General features: G+C 40.5%; 2 protein-coding genes across 2 annotated transcripts in view; one reads left to right on the forward strand and one right to left on the reverse strand.

The window, feature by feature from the left end:
* Nucleotides 1-20,756, reverse strand: part of rbks (ribokinase) — a 43,951-nt gene extending 23,195 nt beyond the window's left edge. Inside the window, exons 1-6 of the mRNA XM_049595945.1 lie at nt 20,667-20,756; nt 17,127-17,188; nt 6,034-6,166; nt 4,947-5,010; nt 4,452-4,514; nt 3,244-3,408 (exon numbers count right to left, since the gene is read on the reverse strand). Of these exons, the coding sequence (XP_049451902.1) occupies nt 3,244-3,408; nt 4,452-4,514; nt 4,947-5,010; nt 6,034-6,166; nt 17,127-17,185 (484 nt within the window). The 5' untranslated portion in view covers nt 17,186-17,188; nt 20,667-20,756. The remainder of the gene's footprint in view (nt 1-3,243; nt 3,409-4,451; nt 4,515-4,946; nt 5,011-6,033; nt 6,167-17,126; nt 17,189-20,666) is intronic.
* Nucleotides 20,757-20,932: 176 nt separating this feature from the next.
* babam2 (BRISC and BRCA1 A complex member 2) overlaps nt 20,933-22,228 on the forward strand; it is a 117,893-nt gene continuing 116,597 nt past the window's right edge. Inside the window, exons 1-2 of the mRNA XM_049596461.1 lie at nt 20,933-21,047; nt 21,733-21,888. Coding sequence (XP_049452418.1) covers nt 21,752-21,888 — 137 coding nt within the window. The 5' untranslated portion in view covers nt 20,933-21,047; nt 21,733-21,751. The remainder of the gene's footprint in view (nt 21,048-21,732; nt 21,889-22,228) is intronic.

A 22,228-nucleotide genomic window follows, 5' to 3' on the forward strand; every position in this document is an offset into this window, starting at 1 on the left:
TCACTTGATAAAGTGATACAAGTCAGTGGGGAACCTCTCTCTAAAGGAAAGTGTAAATGTAGAATACAAACAGAAAAGTCACATGACTGATTTAAACAGATCTTCTCATCCTCTACTGTATTTTTCTGTGGCATCCAACCACACCTGAAGGCAAAAGTGTTCTGCTGCTTGGCTGTAGACACAAAAATTGACAGAAGCAGGTTTGTGAAGAAAAAAGACAGTTGAAGTCAAGTTACTTTCTCACCTTGTCACTTCTGTGGGAAGTGGCCATGCTTGACGAATAGTTGGTTTTAGAGAGTTACAAGAATTGCTGGGTGCAGCCCTTTCGATTCTGACATTGTAAATGTGTGAGGGAGGAGGTTTCAGAACGTGTTCGACAATCTGACAAGCCCTTTGGTTTACGTACACCAAAGCCACCGACTGACGGATTGCAAGGGGAATGGGACCACAAACACAAAGTAATAAACATGTCTATTGTTGAGGTAGAATAGATTTATCATAAATCTGTACATGTGACATGATAAAACTTCGTGTAACTGTAGCACAAACAGAGAAGAGTCATAAGCCCCTTTTACACTGCCTGTTCAAGGTGAAAATGTCATGCTGTTACTCAGCCTTGATGTTCTGTATAAAAGGAACAACAACAGAATGGGGGAAAAGAGTTGTCTCACCTTTAAGATGGCAGCAGAGGTACTAACAATGCTGAATCAACATCCGTGTAAAAGGGACAGCCGGCAGGACAGGACAGGTGTGACGTTTTCATGATGTGTTATGCATATGATCCATCGCTGGGAGATTTAAAAAGCAGCTAACAGCAGTTAGCAGCTAACTCAAAGAAGACCGGCAGCTGAAGATTTCCACAAACTGGAAAGACAACTATGTCCAGGAGCTCCTTCCACTCAGAGCAGAGGACAAGATTAACCGCCATATAACGGGGATGGTTAATGATTGTTATTGCCACGTTATGCCATTGTTATCGTTGAGATAGCGCTATCAGACGCACATATCATATGTCACACTAGAGGCCAGTGCTGTTGTGTTACACGTCATGGCTGTATTGCCTTTTTTGTTTCTAGAACACCAGCATGCTGTCTAAAATCACACACTGGGGAGCATTATGCCAGCAGTGTTTGGCTCTGTATTAAAAAAACAAAGTTGGCGTAATGACGGGTCTTTGTTACGGCCCTTTCACAGGATTTATGTGTAAAAAGGACTATAAAGTCAGCCATTTTGCTCAGTAGCCACCATAAGGTACTTGTCATAACCAGACCAAGTAACACTGCTGCAGCAAAAACTCCACTGAACTCAGCTGGACTGTGTTTGCTTGCTAATGTATTGAAGTTTTCATGTGTCATTTAGTTTTAATGTTACTTGAAACTGCATTTAAAATGGGAAACTGTGCTTTTAATGAATCTTTTGACAATGCCAAATGACACATAAGAATGTAGGCTGTGGTCTGATTGTATTCACAGCAGCTAGAAAAGATTAGTTTTGCCAAAATACACTGCTTCCATCTGCATCATCTTGCTCTGTGCTCTTAAGCGAGTTGGTTGCCATATGAGCAACCTTGAGGGCACCTGCCTTCCACACCAGTCTTTTCTTGGTTAGTGGTAAGCCCTACCAATTTGTCTGAATTCCTACTATAGTTTATTGACTGACTACCAGGCATAACACTCAAGTCTCTTCAGTAAATGCGTGACAATAAACTTATAAAACCTCTCCCCGCCATGTATGGGCTGTTTTGATAGAATGTGCAGTGTCAAGCTAGCCAAGGAGTAAACTTGGACAGAGCAGCTCCCCTGGCTACAGAGGGGCAGGCTCAACAGGGCCTTGCATGAGGATTAAGTCAGAGGCAGTATGTATACAGTGATATATGAGGGGTTTGGACATACTGAGCGAGAACACAGTTGGCCAGCAGAGAAGTGGACTAAGTTTCCACAGACATTCTGACACTTTTCTGGACACATTTTCTTCCTCCGTCACTACTAGAATCCGCTATAACACCATGAATACACAGCCCTCATTCTCACTTTGCAGTTAACATTTTATTGCCCCTATAAAGCCAACATGGGATGAGGGTTTCAGAGGAAAGACGTTGGTTGGCGTATCACTGTAGAAGTCCACAATGCAGGAATTGTCAGTTACTGTTTGTAAACAGAAGTTTCAAATTTAGCCTCTCCTCCTATCACTGCTTGTACGATACAAATTTGAGAATCCTAGGATAGCAAACGAATGACCCGCCCTGCGCTCCCAATGATTGGCTAGTACTTGTTGCCTTGATTGGTTGGATTGGTTAGGTTAGGCGAGAGGAGTGGGATTGGGATTAGGGTAATAAGGGTCAGGTTAAACCAATCAGAAGCAAAGTAAGGCTAGCCCCTCCTTTGCTATCCTAGGGTTCGCAAATTCGCTATGCATACACTTTAAGCTACTGTACTACTGTAGGAATAATACATTTGTTGTAATGGAAAAGCCGATACTTTCGTGCGCTAGCTAGGCTCACTGGTGGTACCTACCTATCCAAAAGAAAACAGGCCAATCACACATCATTTTTCATCTCCATCCTCTCCTTCCTGGCTAGCCAGCAAGTGTGAAAGTAAAAGCCAACCACAGATTCACTCTTGTTTTGCAATGACCATTGATTGCTTACTCTTTCGTTGTACTATACTTGTGTTTTTTTCAACACTGTGTCCGCATTTTTTTGTAGCTTTCCCTGGATATGGTTTTATGAAGTCCCCACCTCATCTTCACGCTGTTTACGGCTGGGGGCCTACACACCCAGGAATGTCTCGACCATAGCAAAATAATAAGAAAATAGGAAAATATAGGCTGATAGCAGGGTCTCTGCAGATAAATGCACTGCCACACACTTCTAGTGGGTCACAAGTGAGGATGGAGAGGGAATTCTTTTTTTGTATGAGTCTGTATATTGTTTTTTTGTTTAAGGAAAATTCTGCATAGTATACCTTTAAAATAGTATGTGATCCAAATGTAGCATTTTATGATGCTGTTTATGGTGTGTTTACCAGATGAAGAGGAGGGAGACATGATCAGCTGAAAAAACCTCAAATGACTATTTATCTAAAAGTTACGTGCCACTTCTGTGGTCAAATGAAGGGTGTGATTGAGGCACGGTTGTTCTGTATTATGTAAGAGTGGCATTATAATACTTCAAACTTCCTCTGACTTCAGAGAAACCTGAATATACATGTTCTGTATACATACAGTACGCTGACACTCACTGACCTTTGTTCTCCTGAGCCATGCGTAGTGCCTGCAGGGATGTCTGTGGGCTGATCTCCAGCTGGCACACCAGCACTTTTGTATGACTGATGGCTGGAAGCGCTTTCTGCAGCTCCTCGCTGCCCAGCAGCATGTTGGCACCGGCTACGATCACAATGGCATTCTCACCTGCCCGTGGACACCAAAAGAGACGTGTGAGGATACAGCAGCCACTGCGTGATGACTTTGAGAAGCCATGGGAACTCTCTAGTCCATAAATAGGGCTAAACTGGGGATATGAGATAAGAGAAACTGTGGTGGCTTGCTGTACATTTTATTTTTACACATTTTCGCTTATATTTTCGCACTATGTTGGCAGGGCAATACACCAACTGACATTTGGCATTAATATGAAAAATATGTCACTGTCAAACAGAACGTCAAGTGTCAAGTTTCATCAAAACTTCCATGCCTTATTAACCTGTTAAGTATATACTCAATGTGTCATCACATTATAACCTTCAAAATACTTCATATAAACCCAGATTAAACACAGAACCCTAATGTTTTGATATACATTGGTTTGTTTTTCTGTTCGAGCATTATCTTTTCATCACTTAAGGAAATAGCTAAATACATCTGAATTAATTGACCTCTCGCACCGATGCAAAATGGCCTGTCCACATTGTTTTATGAGTGATTATTTCTCAACTGCAATCTCTCCATGAACCACTTTCAGTGAGACCTCTGTCTTCTTTCATAACTTTGAATTCAAACACTTAACTGCATAATGATGCATGAGAATGCACTTTGCTGACTATATGGCTATAAATGGTAGAAAAGGGGTCCAAATTCTACAGGGCATCTGCGTGTCGTAGGAGTTTTACATCACCTGACTGTATTTGCTACATGACGGATGTTGCTCTCTATTTGCAAAGTCTTGTATTGCTGTAGACTGGAACCTGTGGATAGTCAGCATGGTTTAGTACCCTTAAGTATTTGCGTGTGTGTAAGTGTATATCCAGTGATTATAGTCACTTGAGTAGTGGTGAGTCAGTGGTAGTGCTAAATGCATCGGTATGCAGTGTGTCTGTAGTAGTGAGAAAAAGTAGCACACACGCACTCCTGGTTATACATGTGTGACGCCAGTTCTCCAACGCAAAGAGCTGCTGGGTTCTCAGAGCTCTTAGGTTCTCAGCAGGGTGGTATAAGCTAGTGGGGAAAGCATTTACCTGCATTGTTGACAATGATGGAGGCAGCTCCTGTGGCTGCGTCAGAGGTCTGCCCTGCAAAATCTGAGACAGAGGGAGAAGATGAAAGGTGCAAATCAGAGTTTAAAAGCCTCTATTATTTGTCTTTTATTAAACACACCTCTGAAAACCAAAATGTCACCATAGTAACCATTACTAATTGCTTGGAGTGCTTTGGCTCACGTCAGGTTCTTGGCTACCAAGAGACAAGCCACAAACATCTGGAGTCTGATATGTGCACTGAGCACAACTTTATTTTTAACAAGTCCAAATGGTTTAACAGTCATTGGCCATAACAACAGAGAAACTTTCTTGTATGTCCAAAAGCCTCGAGTAACTAAAAAGAACTGGCAAAATACAGACTAAAAAAAACATTGCTCTGAATGTGAACTTTTTGCCATGCAACATGGAAATGGCAACCAATTTGGCATGTACAGTAAAGCAAAAAAAAACAAAAACAAAAACAAAAAACTGTACCTGTGTGTACACCATTGTTCTTGAAATTCTGAATGTAATTGTCTCCAAAGAAGTCTTTACCAACCTAGAAAAGATTGAAGGCAAAACGATTACAACAAAGAGAGTGTCAAGCGGGGTCAGACTTGGTTAGCGGCAACTTTTGAAAAGTGGTATACTCAAACCTCAGTTGGGTTGGATTTTCGTGTGCCCTGCCAGCATACTGGCATGGTGCCGCCGCCGAAAATGTGCAAAAACTAACACACAAAGTCAACAAACGCACACACGCGCAAACACACGACCAGCTGCGCCAAGCCTTGAAGACACGATAACCCCGCCTTCACGCCTCTTCATGCCCACCTCGCTTTCCCTCCTTCCCCTCTTCCCCTGATCCGCATAGGGATGTCCACATCTGTAGCTACTTTGGGTTGTGGAAGGGGTCCCCACCTTGCCCCGAGGCGCCTACTTCGAACCCACGCTTTCCAAAAAACGTGCCAAAATGCGGGCACTTCTAGCTGCCTGTGATAATGGGTTGGGCTGGTATTGGCTGCTTGGCCCCATTCTCTTTGAAGAGCGGCCTTACGTCTTGGATGTTTTTGACAAGCCGGGGTGTCTATTTTTGGGTTCTCCCCATGCCCGGAGAGCTCCTCCCGCACTGGGTTGTTATCGATCGGGCCTCTTTGTTCTGACAGAGGTGGGGCTTCGGTGCTTTAGTGCTCAGGTTGAAAGGCCACACTGAGCTTACTGATTGGAGACTCTGGGTTGTATGGTATGGGAATAGGCTTGTTTGAAGGCACTCAAGCGTGGGTGGGCGTATGCATGCGGTATAGTATTGATCAAGAGAAAATGAGGCATGGAGAGTTGATGTGGTAAAATGACTGAAGTGTAAACGAAGCTATAAGGTTTTTTGGAGATGTTAACTAGTTGGTGGGATAAAGCAGCTGATGGCTGATTATTTGTACTGAGTAACACGAAGAAGAGCCAAAGGTTGGACAAACAAAATAACTTTTTTTTAAACTGAAATGCACAGATTCATGCTAGGCTTCAGAATAACACATAATAACACAAAACTCCGCAGCGTATGGCTGCAAACTTGATTTCAGAGTCATACCTTACAGACCATAGCGGTTTTGGCCCCCAGTCTTGCAGCCTGTATGCACTGATTGGCCCCTTTACCTCCGAAGCCGATGAAGAACTTGTGACCATGGATGGTTTCCCCGGCTTTGGGTAGCCTCGGTGCCTGGCTGTGGGAAAAAACAGGCAATAAGCACAGTTTTAAGGAGTACATATTCACATTGAAATCCTCACGGGATTTGGAGAATGAACAATTAAGATTTCTCTCCTTTAAGAAATGCTTTGCATAGAGTTTTTATTTTAATCCGCTTTTTTCACCATAATAGTCTCTTCACGCTGCAGATAAAAGTTTGAAAATCTTCCATCAAACTTTGAAAAATGTTTTATTTGGCAGTGTGAGTGTTCTACGTTGAAACTGAGGAGTAGAGGGGATGCCAAAATATGAAGATAAACCTTCAGGGCCAAATCTTTTCCTGGTTATGCTATTTATTTATCAAAGGGGAATGCGAAAAAAACACACAGACAAGAGGTTTCTGTCAAGTCTGCGGAGGATTATATCTTTTGGCCTTGTGAAGTGCTTTTACAGAAAGGTCAACAAAATGCAACCATTGCCGAAATAAACGGAGCATAGGAAACTTTTTTCCCTTGAGTCTTCCCCCCCTTTTTTGGGTTACTGTACTTAAACACAGTAATAAATACACAGACAGAACATGGAGTTTGCAATTGCCTCATCACTCTAAAAAGCACAGTAGATATGTTACCTAGACATTCAGTCAGATATGCCCATGCATGTGTCTCCAAATTTGCAAATGATGCAACTAGCAAAAGCCATAGATGTCTCAACTTGACACTGGCCGCACCAGTAATGCCTGACTCATCAGGGTTGGGTAAAGTCCCACCCCTCCCCTCAAGGTTGATATGCCACAGGTGGGTGCCCTCAGGAGGAGCTGTCTGTTCCCTGGTTCTTCCAATCATGGAGACAGAGTGGGTGGTGAGTAATATGGGGGAGAGACAACAGATAGCTTCATACTGTACGTCAGGATGCTGTGGTCTGGCCCCAGGCCAGCACTGCCTGGGGCCAAAGGGTTTGCGGATGGCAAAATGTTGTCATAAACTTGTTTTTCACCCTGTTGTTGCTCTTTTTTATATTTGTGTGTGTGTGAGAGAGTGTGTTTGCGGCAGGTGCGCTATTACAGTAAGCTCACTCAATCCCAGGATTTCCAGTAACTGAGAGGCTGGTGGCAAACACTGGAGGTTGCTATAAATGCTGCTGTTTTTGCACCGGCGTGTGAAAACACTAAAATGCCCAAAGCTATAACAGGATGTAGGGTCAGTGAGACTGAACTGTGGTGAGAAGAAAACGGAACAAAGGTTTAACACATGCAAATACACACGCACACACATCTCTTCCACAAACACATTACCTATTCTACTTGGTGCAGTTGTTATAAAACATTTTTCCCACCTGTGTCACAGCTGCATGATTCATGGTAAAAAAAAAAGTAGTGCTTGTGCACAGACACCAACAAGACTCACTGTTGTCTGTCGCTTAAAGTTCAGTTCACACAGATTAAAATGAACTAGTTCATGTTCATAGTTTACAACTGGAATTTTGAACTGAGTTCACAGACCTAAAAAATGAACTAGTTTACATTCTTGTCTTCCATTTGATTAAAATACCATTTTGTAATCATCACTCACTCACAGATATTTCCCAACGCTGGTCAGAAGCTTCAACTCAATGTGTCATTTCAAATTTGTTGCCAATGTGGCTGACGTTCGGAGTTGTTTTTTCAGACTGGCGGGTACAATTTGCATCTAAATGTGAGATTTATTTCCTTCAAATATCTATATGAACAGGCTTCAGCAGTTCCAGTAGCTGTGTTGTCTGGAAAGCCGTTAGCACCAGCCGTGCCAGTGTTGTGCCAGAAAACCCAGTTGCCTTAAAACGAGTGTTGTTTACTGTCGCAAGAGTCAAGGATGCCCACGCTCAAGTTCACAAGTCGCAAACAAGTGTGTTTGGCGTTTTGGCCATTGCCATCTTGTTTTTTTGTGACCAGAAGTGACCTGAAGTGACCATATTTGGTCGAGAAGGTGGAGCTGGGTGGGAGTAAGGGCTGGATCTGACTGAGAACCCAAGGACATGATGCACACCAACATATACCGGCAGATTTATTTTTCCTAGGATGGTGAAGGCATGACCCGCCCTACTCTGCCTCTGATTGGCTTGCCCTGACATTTATACCCTAACTCTCACCAACCTCACTCTTCTTGCCTTCCTACCCAACCAACACAGGCAACAAGTACTAGCCAATCAGAGTGAGTAGTGCTAATGTAAAACTGTGTGTACCTTTAACCACTAGTAAAACAGATTCTAACATTGTGATGTGAAATAGATTCTGCACATCTAAGGCTACATTCACTAAGTTTGTAAGTGTTAACAGTGAATGCAAAATGCAAAATAGGGTTTGTCAATGTCAGTAATTAATGTAAGATAGCTATAACAAAGTTTCCCGTCGGTTACAATTCATTAATCATAATGGAACGCGAACTAGCTAACTCTTGACGTCTCAACATGCTGTTCGTTCAAAAGCCAGCAGATGGAAATTAGCTTATTAAACTAAGTTAATGTTACACCACATAACCCTGTCATTGATTAATGTGTAATCTCACCATTAAATGAATGAAGTACAGTTCAGCATTACGTTAGGCTGCATTAATATTAACTTTCTTTGGTTGCATCTTTGTACGCTGTTTTTGCAGGTGCTGTTCATTTAATTGTTGATGACGGGTGTCAAAAAATCTATTAGTGTAATTCTTTCAATCAGTCTTTCAATAAGTAATGTTCCTGAGTGCTAGTAACCATCATGGCATGTGAAATCACACAAAGCCACAGAAGTGATGAATAGTTACTTTGCTGTTGCTATTAAATGTCAAACACTGCATCATTTTAGCTAAGAGATTTATGCCTTTTCAGATAACACGATGGAGCTCATCTGATAAGAATGCAATTCTGCAGTTTTCTCTGCATGACACATTTCTCATGATTACAACGTTTTTTCCATTCAGCCATTGTTTGGATCAGTGGGACAGCTATGTCTGGCATGGGGCAGAGTGAACTAGAGACCATAGGGAATAACCTTGGTGTTGAGTTTTTGAGTAGAGGATCAGAGCTTAAAGCCCCCCTCCACTCAAAATTGTGTTTTCCTTCTGTTTATGTAAATGTCTGACCTTGACTATACTGTTTGTCACTAGAGAGGTGTTTTCACATTCCTCTACTGAAGGGGGTGAGATTCAATCTGAGATTCAAACGTGTGTCACTGACATGAAAGCCAATTGCTGTCATATACTAGAAATATATATCTACAGTCTATGGGGGGAACAGACTTTGACGCCACATTGGCAAAGAAACCTGAAACCTTCAGCGCAGAGTGGACTTGTCAGAACAGAGAGTTGAGTTAGCATTAGCATAGCATTAGCATAGGGAAAGCTTTGTCTGCAAATGTGGTAGAGTGAGTAGTGTTTGGATGTAGCTACAACTAATCCAGTTGCAACCTAACAAAAAACATTACGAAATAAAAAGTGGTACATACACTTACAATTCTGATATGTCTGCTAGTCAGTAATTTTGGTGCACAACAGACTTGCCATTTGAGTCTCGGTCTGACTGAGGTTCAAAGATGGCTGAACCTAATGCTAATGCTTGCCAAAGTGGCCTGTAGACATATATATAAAGTATATCAACCTCCCAGTATGAACACAAGTATCATTCTTACTTAATAAGCCAAATCCACGTCAGAATGCAGGTTGGGGTGGTGGCTAGGTCAAACAAACACAGGACTTTACCTCAGGAGACCAGTGTTCAAAACCAAGTGAACTTTGTGAAACCCAGTTCCCTTCCTAAACCTGACCAACCTAACTTTACTTTCCAAAACCTCACCTATGTAACGTGACAGCACCCAACCATGATTGTTTTCCCAAACCTGACTTTACTTGCCTAAATCTAACCTACGCAACTTTACGTTAAGTATGTAACTTTCTGTTAGTACGTAATGTGACAGTGTCATTCGTGTAGTGTTAACTTGCTAGATATCATGTGAACCGTTATGAAGGTCCGTTACCCTAGCGCAAGCAGAGGTGGTGGGCGGGGTGCAAGGCCAAATCCAGAATTTGTCATGAGGGAGAGGTTTTTACCTTAAAGGTGGGAGAACTATGTTGAACGTAACATTAATCATAGCAGAGTATTTTTTACTTTCTTTTTACTTTATTTAAAACGTGTCTGGAGAGGAACTTTAAATATTTCAGCGCTACTTCAGAAAGGAAAGGTGCAAGCATGCTTATTCACTTTCCAGCCAATAGTTAATTGACAATATGGTTGTTGCTCTGATTTCTGTACACTAAACATGAAGCTAGAGCCTGGAGGTGATTAGTCGAGTCGAAACAAATGAAAACAGCTAGCTTGGCCTACCAATACCTCTAGAGCTCAGCAATTACCACAATACATCTTGTTTGTTTAATATGTAATTAAACAGAAATGTAAAAACTATACTACGCTAAGCTATTTGGAGCTCTGGCTTAATACTAGACAAAACATCCATATTTTCATGAAACTCTCAGCAAGACAGCAACCAAGCAATAGTACTGATTGAATATTTCAGGTAGCACCTGGGACCATTTTCTGTTTAAAGGACTGACCATTCACTGACACTCATGGTGGAGGCCTAGTTCTACTTCAGCTTCATTCCAGTTCCTTTGCTTGTCCGTACTTCTTCATTTGGTAGAGATGATTGTAAAATGACTGACAGAAAGACTTTCTGTCAGGTGTAGAGGCTGAAAGGATTATCACGTAAGAAGAAGCATTTATCTGTGTCCATCATACACAGGTCACTAACCAATGTTTTGCCTTTCTGTTTTATAAAAATGCCCAGGAAACTGATTTTTTATGTGTCATATTTGATCTTAACCTTAAAGTGTTCATGACATTTATTAAGACATTCACACAATTGTGAGAAATAATGAGCACAACCTTTGTAGATTCTAAAAATATTGTCAATGTTACATTTGGCCGACAGCCATCTAAAGGCAGATAACTGACAGGTAAGATAAACAGATTTCCAAATTCTTAAATAAATCCACCCACGCCTCTTCATGCCCAGAGAGACACTTGGCTATTGTTGTCTGTGGTGAGTGCTCCAAACAAACAGGGCAGCTATGTGCTAAAGTGCAACCTCAGTGCGTTTTCTCCCATGGAACCAAGAGGCCAAAGCAGGTGTTCAGTGACGTGAAGTGTTTGCTTTGAGGCTGGCTCTCATTTCCCTCTCCTCCGTCTCTATTAAAGTCATTCCTCAGCTGTTGGTGAGCAACAGAGGGAAGTAGACTTGGACACAAACAAACTGAAATGCTGTTTTCCAAAGTTTGAACTAGAGCTTGTCTTTCCAGTTCCAAACACAACCTCTGAAGTGAACTTACCATTTGCAAAATAAGATACTCACAGTGAGCTCAAGCTTTTGCTTGTATTTATCAAAAATTTTATATAATTACTGAGTAATCTGTGTGGATACTACACGGTCAAAGTAAACGCAGAAGCCATTTTAATCTAAGTGTTATAACCTTCGGTTCATGTTGAGCCTCAGAAAAGAAGCATTTCAAACCTATGCATCACTGAGAGGAAACATTTATGTTCTCATCTTGTATAATTTTCCATGAAGGTCCTTTTAGCGGAAGCTCCAGTGAATCAGGACAAGGTGAAGGAACTTAACAAAGAACAGGTTGAGCAAAGACAGCATACCTTACATGGACACGGTGAGCTGTGGTGCTAACAAGAGGTGCAGTGTCGGAGTAGGACGTGGGCGTTTATTTTTGTGTGGTCAGACCATTTGTTAGAGCCACATGCATGTTGCCATTATTCACTCGCTGGACAGAAACGGCCTATATCAGTGGATATAATAAGCCACTTATCAACCTATTCACAGTCTGAATTGGTCAGCGCTTATAGAAACATCAGAGCTTTGTTTCTCTTTTTATGAATTTACATAAAAGGTTGGCAGACAGATTTTTGACAGAGCTTATGGTATAGAACAATTCTACTGTAGGAGAAATATAAAACAGTGGTAACTATTAATACTTTATGAGTAGATTTTTTTTAACTTGAGGAGAAAATTCCTGTATTCTACTAGTGAGCATCAGGGTCCCACAACACATCACTGAGATGAAAATGCCACGAGAGGGAACACTGTGTAGGAGAGCTGCAACAATTACTCAATTAATCGATCAGATGCTCAGAAGTAAATTCATTGCCAACTATTTGGACATTTAATTGTTTCAGTTATTTCTTAAGCACAAATATCAGAACATTTAGTGGTTCTAGCTTCTTCAATGTGAGAATTTGCTGCTTTTCTTCATAATTTATGACAGTAACTGATGTATGATGTAGTAAATGTGTGATAGTCTTTGGGTATTGGACTGTTGGTTGGACAAAAGAAGTTATGTGAAGATGTTATATGGAGCTTTGGGAAACTGTGATAAGCATTTAACAGTTTTTTGGCATTTCATAGATAAAAAAATCAGCAGATTAACTGATAATTGAAAAAAAAAGTTTAGTTGCAGCCCTACTGTGCAGTAATAACAGTGCTTCCCAGACTGGAGGCTTGGACTCCTCCAAGGGGTCACAAGACAAACCTGAGGCCATGAGATAATTAACTGGAATTCTTTGTTTTTAACTTTTCACTGATCTTTGCTTTTGAAATTGAATACTGGATAGTTTTACCACTTCAGACCTCTACAAATCATCCAAATGAAACAATCTGAGAAGGGAAAATTATCATAAATGCTCAAAAATCACTGACATGTGTAGTATCTGATGTGAAAGAAAAAAAGATTAGAAAGCACTGCGCTCACACATGGTCTGAAAGATGGTATTGAAGTTAAAAATTCCAAACCTTGCGCTTAACTTTGTAATGGTTATTGATTTTCATGATTAATCAATTCACTGTTTGGTCAATAAAATGTCAGATAAGTGTTTTAAATGTCTATCACAAGTTTCCAGAGCCCATGGTGACTTTTTCAAATGACTGTCAGGACACATATGAAACAGGGGGTTTAAAGGTCTGAAAATTCTGAGCATCAAACACTTCATTTCCTGCATTCTGATAAATTTTAATGCATAATTTTGTGCCTTTTCTGCATCAGTTTATGGGGTAAATGTTTTCAATATTGTCAAAATAAAAGTCCTCTGCTATTTTCATGTTGCTATTGGGGTGGGGCGGGGGGTAATGCAAGGTTTTAAATATTGAGTGGGACATGTCCCCGTGTCCCTTCAAAATATACACCGATGCAATCCACTAATCGATTTAATTCACTAATTGTCACACTTACAACTGGGGCCCAGATTTGTGAGTCTGGGCTTGAGATTCACTCAAATAAAAACATCAGATAAAGGTGTGTTTACTGTGCTTTGGAAGAAACAACGCTGTGGTTCTGCTCTATAATTTGGGAAACTCAGATTCTCACTGAGCAGGTGATAAGTGCTTCCACTCAGTAAGCTGAGGCAGTAGGGGGCACTGTACAGCTTTGACAATGGGTTAAAAGCCTGAGAGGCTCCGCTGCTCCTCCTCTTTGTGCACTGCAGATAGTAGACGATTAAACATGACCTTTTACTACCAAACAACATGCCGTAAAAAAGGAGCAGAGTATGCTCTGCAGCCTGACTAATACATTTATAACAAAACACCAGAGAGATCTGTGTTACTCTTGTGTGTTTGTATGGCAAGACAGAAGCAGAGGGAGACAGAGTGCGAGAGTGTATGTACGTGTGTGTGTGTGTGTGTGTGTGTGTGTGCCTCCGCTGTCTGTCAGTCAATTGTAGTGCCACCCAAACACTGGCTGTTCAAGACAACTGGATTTCTAACTTCAAAGCCATGCATATCACTTTGAAGGGCTGTGAATGTATTCCAACTACCCTCCCCTATCCGCATTCTGACCTCCATCCAAAAAGCCCCAACCCCACACACACATACACACACACTCTCCAAAAACAGGCCATTTCCCGTTAGCTTATTAGGGTCTTAATTGACAACGCCTGCCCTTCAAAGCAGAAAGTCACTGGCTGAATTGCTAATGAGCAACAAAATAAATACTTGCCCACCAAAAAAAAAAAAAAAAAAAAAAAAAAAAAAACAGTAGGAGAAGCATGTGTTTTTGATAAGTTGGAACTTGTGAGTGACAACAAAAATGTGACAACTTGAATTGGAGTGTGCGCACGCCAGAATGCCATGAAACTTTTCTCCCACTGGCACATATTGTGCTTGTTTATTTAGATCTCCATTTGCTGGCAGCCAGGTGACAGTTATTTTTTTCCCGTGTTTCACATAAAAATATGACACAAGCTGTACGACTAAACTGTCGCACAAGCTCAAACAGCACACTACTTCACGCTGACAGGGAGACATTTGGGTGGCTGGAGCCCATGAAGACATGACATTATACTGTATTGACTTTATGTATCTTCTGTGATTGTGTCATTCCTCACAAAGGTTATGGTAAATGAGGATGACAAATTGTTTTCAACTAACCCATTGTGCTGGAGATGATGACTAATGATTTGTGGGAATGGATCCTACTTGGCTCAACAAATCTCACCACGTATGAGGATGATGCAACACTGACATTTTAGTAAGCAGTAATTATACCAGATCATCTGCACACTTTGAGTCTCTGAAACCAGAGTCAGATTTACCATGGGAGGGTCACACCTACATCATCTGCCAATGACTTGATCAATGATTTGGTGTCTGTACAGCACAGGCTGCAACAGTGGATCATTTTTAGTATCTTAGAACAGCAGCTTATGTAATTCAAATAAATCTAAAGAAATGGTGTGTTCTTCAAGTAGAAAATGTTACAAAATTTAGAAAAAAGATGGACACATGTCTTCCTATTCAACCAGAAGTCTGCTCACTATTACTGCCTAATGACTTAAAAGCTACAGGACCCCACTCTCTTACACCGAGGATGTTCTGTACAACATTTTGGGCGTTTAGGACAAGTATTGAAAAAGCAGCCAGCGGCATTATCTAAGTTTAGACCACTTCCTCTATTCTTGTGTAGACAGGACTGTGCAGTCCATTTCAAGCCATCATGGAAAACACCCTTCAGCCCTTATGCCATATTTTCCACAAGCTTGCATGTCAAACTAAAATCCTTAAAGGAAAACTGGGGGATGTGGTGGTTAATAATAATAAAGGGAAACATGTTTTAAGCAAAGACAATTCACCATTAGCTGAGCTACACCCCCCAAGTTACTGCTCCGTCTATCGAGTTAAATTAATGCAGTTAACATTGACAGCAGATTTACCCCTTGAAATTCATAGTCATTGTTTAAACAATGCATTTTTGATTTCAGACAGAGGAACACAAAATCAGGCTTCTCTTTTAGCTGAAATTGTCAATTTTGCCGTCTGAAATGACAACTGTCACTGGCAGACAGCAAACATCAACTCCATGAGATGAGTGAAATTGCTGTTTCCGGCTGACTTAACGTTGTCTTGAAGTCCTTAAAGTCTTGTAAATACACATCTTAATTGGTTACATTTATGATGAGCATGACTGTGCTAAAAGACTAATGCTGAAGCTGCATTTCATTCTAAAATAACCCTGTTTAGTCATTTAGCTTACTCGTTTGTATTTTCCAAACGTTGTCAATTCTGACTTCAATTTGGCCGGAGTTGCTGAAGTAGATCTGCCCTAAATACAATTCAGAGCAGGAAATAGTAACTACTATTAAAACCTGAATGGCAGGACCAGCCTCCACACAGTAGGGATTCAGGAAATATTACAGACTGTACACTGCATGCTCGTTGAATCCCAGGCTTTTAACCTTACCAGTAACCCCACAAACTAATGTAGTCTGGTAATGACAGCGTGTCTTGGCTTTGGAACACTCAGTTACCACTGTAGGTAGCATGATGGTTAGCTGGGATTGCTAACGATCGTAGCTTTAGCTCCAATGCTCCAATGCTGTGTTTTTTGGTTTGGGAGAAAAATTGAAATTACTACAGCTGCGTGTGCACTGCCTCAGCTTGTGGAAATATCCAAAGCTTTACAGGCTCACCATATATAATTAGTATGCTTGATAAAACCCTTGAAAATTAAGCAATGCCTACTTTTATCCTCTCTTCACAGGTTATTGTCTGTATGTGGTCAAAGCAGGAAGCACTGGTGCTGAAAAATGAAGCCACCGCAGAAGTACCAAAAACTTGCTCAAAGTTATGAATAATTAAGGGTGTGGCTGCTTTGGGTGACAGACTGTCTGCTGATAGTGTCTTAGCATTTCAGTCAGATCCACCCCTCACCTCTCCACAGCACCAGCCTCTCCAAAAACACAAAATGGCAACGGCTGAAATACCGAACCTGAGGCTTCAAAACATGAGTCCACAAACAACTGGGTGACATCACAGTAGCTACGGTGATTTTCCTTGTTGGACTGTTTCATTTGTAGGATTTTTAGAGGATAACAGATGTGGAAGTGTTGAATATTTTACAAGAAAAACATACATTGGAGTCAAATGTTGGAATATATTAATAGCCTATAATTTTATGTAAAACAAACATCTTGTGGCTCTTCATATTTATCTTGGGGCCCCTTGGGGAGTCCAGTGGGTTACAAGGGACATGAATAGCTCTATATACTATTCAAATACTGGTTCCAGAGCTACAAAATAAGTGTTTCAACCTTTTTAGAGATGCTTCTAAAGACAGACATTTCAAACAATGTGCATTTTGAATATTAAAAGCTAACAAATGTATCAACCAAATCAGTCTTGGAAACCCTACCTACATATAAACCACAACTACAAAGGGCCAGACCCACAGTTGAGTAACATGCTTGAAATACATGTCCTAATATGATCATGAAAATCTGCCCTATGTCCTGCTTCCTGCTGGGCCCACCTGAGGAAGCAAGGGAGTTTCCTGAACACAGATTTAGCCTGTAGGTTTTGTACTCAGCCTTGACATAAAATATTGGGTTGATTTATGGTCATTTCAGGAAGCACACACAGTACTGACACAGTGTGTTTTACCAGTTAGTAGAGATTTAGTAAAACAAGGTTAGGAAGAGCTAACTTTACTCACCTCACCAAGTCAGTCATACAGGAGCCAACCACCATCACATCAAAGGCCGCTTCAGTCATGATCTGATTAAGACACACACTTGTGTTATTTCTGCAGTAACAACAGTCATTTCTGGACATGAAATATCTTAAAGATTCTTTATTTAAATTACGTGTTGATGATTTGGGAGATTTCTTGAATTTCTCAACATCCGTCTAGCCTTTCCAGTAAAACCTATTCATAAACAAGGACAAAATCTAAAGCACAGCAGACTCCTCGGGGGCATATCAGGCAAAATATGTAAACTAGTTTCCCAACAGCCTCTAAACAAAAATCACTTGATATTATTTATCTCCCACATTAGCATGAGCTTGACTGAAACAAGAAAGACGGTAAAAATAGAGCATTCATCGCTGGCTGAGTTGGACAGGTTCCAATCTTATTGGGGGTGGAGGGGGGGTGGGGGTATTTCAATGCTACACCACGTGAATGCACCGCAGCCCAGCAAAGTCTATAATTAATTCAATCCTCGGCTTGTATCAGAGCTAATGCTAGTGTGTTAATCTCTTCAAATCTCTGCCTAGGCAGTGGAAGACTTGGAAAGCCTGGCCGCTGGCTGCAGGATGGCTCAATTCTCTCTCCCACATCTTGCAGCATATTGTCTTCCCTCGGCAGGCATGAAAAGCTAGCCTAGAACCCTCCACGTCTCCACTGCAGGAGAATATTATGGGATCTGCATTGTCCAACCACTTGAAACAGCAAGGAACCTTCTTAAAATTCTCCCTTTCTTGTTGAATTTGAGGCCGAATTATCATACAGGAGCTGACCAACCTGAATAAGTGTTTGTAGGGACTGAATATGAATGAACAAATTAAGAGATGATTGAAGAGTTGAAACTCACATTTTTGAAAATTAACTGATTCAAGCATAAAGTGCAGTGGTCACATGTTTGGAACAATTTAGTCTAAATGCAAATCAAGGCTGCACGCGCTGGATTAAACAGTTTAGACTGAGCCATGAGTAAAATCCAGAAGAAAACGTTCTTGGACCCATTTAAAAAAAAACTTGTAAGATTACATATTTTGCCTATGTCTGGTTAGGGAGTCAAGACATGACTGGGTAATGATTGTCATTACACTGATATGACCATTTATGTTTAAAAATACTTTTCAAAAGTTTAGATAATGGCTATAATCACAAAAGTACTCATTTTACTCTCACTGCACCCCCACCCCACCAAACACACACACATAGTTAGATTGTCAAGAGTCTTTTTTTATTTACAGTGGCTTATTTTCCTAACCATTTAAGAACACTCAAAAGGCAACTGTCAGGGAACAGTGAATTAATCAGACAATCTCTCATGTCATTAAATGATAACCAACTAAACATATTTTACTGTTGCTCTTTCTAATGTCAATATATTTTTCTTATTTATTCTGAATCACCCCCATGAGGGTGGAATTTCCCCATTGTGAATCAGCCCTATTGCCCTCAGGCGGAAACACCACTGGTCTTGCTGCACGTACCCGCATCATTTCTATTCCTTTGTGCTCATCTTTCATTATTTTCCGGGTTAGATTTGTTGTGTTTGTACACGTCAGAAACATTTTAGGTGTCATTTCACATAGCCCCTTGAATAATTCTCAGACTGTGAGGTGTTTTTAGGGGCTATGATATACAATAGTATAATTGCTGAATAGCAATCCACCACTCAAGTTTTTCAAAAAAGTTTTAAGTTTTTTTAGTTTTAAGTTTTATTTACTTTATTAATCCCCTGAGGGGAAATTCAATGTTTTCACTCTTGCTTGTCAATTACACACACATGCACAAACAGGACCTATACATGCACAAAGTGGAGAGATGTCAGAGTGCTGAATTGCTGAATAGCAATCCACCACTCAAGTTTTTCAAAAAAAAGAGTTGACCATTTAATGTGATGTGAATGCCATGAGATTTCTTTTGGTTAAATCAATAAATCTTTCTGTATAAAAACAAGGAAGGCAAATATGACAACTGCAATAAAGGATTTAATAAAAAAAACCTCATGCATTAGGGTAAACACATAAACGTTTATGCATGTATTAGGCTTAGTCTATCTGTATGTATACAAGCATACAAATACCTAAGTAACCAAAGTACGTGAACTAGTGCTGTGTCTCAAATCACGTACTTCCATACTTACACTTTTGAGTGCATAAGTGTGTTCACACTGAGCAGTATGTTAAAATGCAGTGCACTATGAGTACCCGGATGGTGCACTCAAAACTGTCAAGAAGTTGAGTGTGGAACTATGGACACTTCTCGCCGTCAATGGTCACCATCTTGGCAACGTAGCAGAAGGGGAGCGACCACTTTTCAAACTGGAAATGGCGGATGAGGACTGTGTGACTGTGAAGGTCGCTGCATTGTACAAATACATGTGTTTTTTGCACTAAGGACAACTATACTGTTGTCAGGTATAAGCCAGCAGTATGTTCACTGGGTTAATTAAGCAGTCTGTAATGATTGCTAGTTTGCTAACTAGCTAATTTGCAGTCATCATTTCCGGTGAGTGCACAATGGCCGTGTTTAGTTTGAGACAACACTACCCTGTCGAAATTCGCACACTACGCCAATGAGTACATAGCGCACATAGTATACAACATGGAAGTGTACTAAGGGAAGTATGTGATTTGAGACACACCATAGCACTCCCTTATGTAGGTTTGCAGCAGAATACAGATGAAATTTGATGGTTATCATACTGCCTACATTTGCTTATCAATGGCGTTGAAATAAAAATGCAACTGACCTAGAGTCTGACCTTTTATTTCTTTTGGGTTTTTTTAACCAAAAATGTGACTTTTTACACATGCCTCCTTTAAAAAATAGTTTCAAGTTTCAGTTATAGTAGTAAGTAATAAAGTGTTTGTTCAACCCTCCCTAAAAAGCTTTATTTTCGTTCCCTTAAATGTCATTGTAGGCTAACTGATAATAATAATTGTGTAACACCATGCACCGCAATACCGTGAAACCGCGATATTTTCTGAGACGTTGTCATTCCGTGAACGTCTCATACCATTGCAACCCTTAAGTATGTATTTAAGTATTACAGTAGGTGCTTACTAAAGTATTATAAATACTTAATTATCTTCATATGAGTAATATTGAGTGTTAAATTGTTGATAAATGTGCCTGTGAGTTGTACTCCAATGTCACGTTAATGGCTAGTCTTACTACTGCATAACCTGAAGATGTGGAGTGTAAATTTAAGCAACAACCACGTATAGTGTTGGCTTACTGTACTGTATGCTTTCCATATAAATCCTTATTGTGCAAGTAACGTATTTGTAGCTGTCAGGTAAACGTCACTATGTCACAAAGTTGAAATACTGAGAGAACTTAAAGGCAACAGCGTGTGTATCCAAACATTCTTTCCAACGTCTGGAAACATGGGAACACTGGAATAAATCGCCAAAAACTCAAAGAGAATACGACCTAGCTTAATTAGACGCACTCTAAAGTCAAATAAAGTGCGTTGTGATAAACTGTTGTTGAGAAACGAGGCACAGTAATTACCTTGCATTCAAATTTGTTCTTGTAGAGTGGACAACTCAACACCCACAACTGACAAGTGATGGCCAAAGTGCACAATGACAGCTGCCTAGCGTCGTAGCTATTGCCAGACCCATTTTTGTCAGTAAATCAGCGATTGCGCACTTTGTCTTGCCTTAAACGTTTTAGGTTTGATTTTGTCAAACTGAACATGCTTTATAATTTATTTATAACGAGACTATGTGGCTCTGGAAGTGAAACACTCTTTGTATTTAGACAGGCATTGTTACAGACAGCTAAGTGTGGGGCATCAGAAGGACCCAAACAACATGTACCGGAAATTTTGAGAGCATGAAGTAAACATTGGCGTTAACGCTTAAATTATCTGATTTCCAGCGCTTTCAGGTACTCGAACTCACATCGCATGTTGTATCTAAATAGACAGTAACGAACAAATTTATCTTTGAGTGAGCCAGATGTTGAATTTGTTGCAATTTGACGCTTCATTCTGTGGTAAGCTTACAGTGGCTAACGATACCAAGCTTACGAGCATTACAGTAACAAAATATGACGCACAGACTAATTTCCCCCGAGTCTCTGGATGTTATAGTGTACGCCAAACATCAGCTTATTACCACATTGTTTATTCCTCATGCAATGTGCCCAGCCTACATGGCAGTTTCTAGTGAAGGAGAGGGGGAAAGTAGTCATTGGTGTCCCCGTGATACCCTTTTGGCCCGTGTGTGTGTTTTTTATAGCCTTAAACTTCCAGGAATATTGAGGTGGATAATCACTCTTTGTCAGCTTGCGTAATCCGTGCGTTAAAATATATTTCCTCCGAATAATTTTTGCCAGAAAGCTAAAATCTTAGAACAGGAAACTGACTCTGACGTTAATTCAAGTATTTCCCTTACGCTAGGAAATTACAGCTAAAAATGTCACCTACGTGATGTAGTTCATGTCCCTTGACTCCTCAGTACACATGCTTGTTTTTTTGTTTTGTTTTGTTTTGTTTTGTTTTTTTTTGTAGAATGTCGTCTTGATAAATGACGTTTAAGTATTTCCGCGAATTGTCACTATATGTTCACAGACTCTTCAGAGTGGATACAATGAACAACATGTCCCCTGAGGTTGCACTGCACCGGATCTCACCTGAGTTGCGGCCCTTGCTGTGCAGCGTTGTGCGGAACGGACGTGTAGGACTCGACTCCACAAATTGTCTCCGTGTTACAGACCTCAAAACTGGGTGAGGAGCAGTTCTGGACCATAACTTCCTCAAATGAAACACAGGGTCGATCCATTATATTATATTATATATCATTACATATATACATCAGCATCTACACATTCAGAATGACTGATGATTAGATTGTGATTAGTAAGAACCATAGTAGAACTGTGAGGTGCAAGTAGTGACTGCGTTTGGAGGTATTATTCACCATTACAAATTTGCATTTGAACAATTTCTGCAAATGATTACCGTACTGTTCCTCAACATACCACAGCATGAGAGTCAACCAGATAACACTTTTGGTTAATGACATGGTCATTGGATATAGATACAATTATAGTTTTGGGGAATTCAT

The sequence above is a fragment of the Epinephelus fuscoguttatus genome, linkage group LG14 (genome assembly GCF_011397635.1).
Source record: "Epinephelus fuscoguttatus linkage group LG14, E.fuscoguttatus.final_Chr_v1".
In the NCBI taxonomy this organism is placed as follows: Eukaryota; Metazoa; Chordata; class Actinopteri; order Perciformes; family Serranidae; genus Epinephelus; species Epinephelus fuscoguttatus.